This window comes from Opisthorchis viverrini, assembly GCF_000715545.1.
Source record: "Opisthorchis viverrini unplaced genomic scaffold opera_v5_183, whole genome shotgun sequence".
In the NCBI taxonomy this organism is placed as follows: domain Eukaryota; kingdom Metazoa; phylum Platyhelminthes; class Trematoda; order Opisthorchiida; family Opisthorchiidae; genus Opisthorchis; species Opisthorchis viverrini.
This window is the reverse complement of record NW_008751841.1, coordinates 68,294-69,330: the sequence shown is the minus strand read 5'-3', so window position 1 is coordinate 69,330 and position 1,037 is coordinate 68,294. Positions and strand designations below refer to the sequence as shown.

The 1,037-nt window shown below is 45.5% G+C and overlaps 1 protein-coding gene across 1 annotated transcript in view; it reads left to right on the top strand.

Annotated features, from left to right (window-relative positions):
• Nucleotides 1-223: 223 nt before the first annotated feature.
• The window catches only part of T265_07754 (hypothetical protein), a gene marked incomplete at both ends in the record, with an annotated part of 20,722 nt that continues 19,908 nt past the window's right edge, over nucleotides 224-1,037 (top strand). Inside the window, 3 exons of the mRNA XM_009173359.1 lie at nucleotides 224-290; nucleotides 567-652; nucleotides 688-986. Coding sequence (XP_009171623.1) covers nucleotides 224-290; nucleotides 567-652; nucleotides 688-986 — 452 coding nt within the window. The remainder of the gene's footprint in view (nucleotides 291-566; nucleotides 653-687; nucleotides 987-1,037) is intronic.

The window sequence follows — 1,037 nt, the reverse complement described above, 5'->3', positions numbered from 1 at the left end:
CATTAAAACACGAATTCCGCGCCCACATGTGACTCCGAGTTCATTTAAACAACTCCTAATAATACCGCGACCACGTGTGGAGATTTTAAGGGCCATGATATATCCATCAAACACTAAAACGTTATGTTGTAGATTTCTTGTTTCGAACAAAGGTTTCAGAGAAATTTTGGGGTTGCGTCTAAGGCTTGGCCGACTTCACCGGGCTACAGTCCTAACTATTGAAATGCGCGCTATGACCTTCAGAGTCGGTTTAGTCAGTGATCCTTCTTACGCCAAGCGTACCAATCGCGGTAAGCTCCCATTTGGCTGCATATCTATCGCATCATGAGAATATTCGGAGTAATTACCGAATACCAAGTGTCCCATGCACAAACAAAGCCACTGTGTTTTATCCAACCACCGTGAGGGGATCAGCTGGGCGCCGCTCGTCCATAGAATGGAGTTTACGAAATGCGAATTCGTATCCCCTTTGAATCAGTTCATGATTGCTGGAAAATGGAAGCTGGTCAGAAAAATTGGTGGTGGTTCATTCGGCGATATATATCTGGGTCATAATGTTGCTACAGGAGAGGAGGTCGCGATAAAACTTGAACCAAGCACTGCTCGTCACCCGCAGTTGTTTTACGAAAGCCGAGTTTACAGAATTCTGCAGGTACTTCCCGGTTAGGTTATTAATACATGCTCTAGAATGGAGTTGGGATCCCCAGGGTGTACTGGTTTGGTACTGACGGGCCCGATAATCGCTACAGAGCGATGGTTATGGATCTTCTAGGCCCAAGCCTTGAGGACCTTTTTACGTTTTGCGGAAGGCGCTTCACAATGAAGACTGTATTAACTCTGGCGGAGCAAATGCTTTGGCGTATAGATTACATCCACAACAAGAGTCTCATACATCGGGACATAAAACCTGATAACTTTCTCATGGGCATAGGGCCGCACTGCAATCGTGTCTTTCTCGTTGATTTTGGTCTAGCAAAGAAATACAGGTATGTCTTTCCCTACTTGCTTCCATTTCCTTCCAGAGATCACCGATCTAG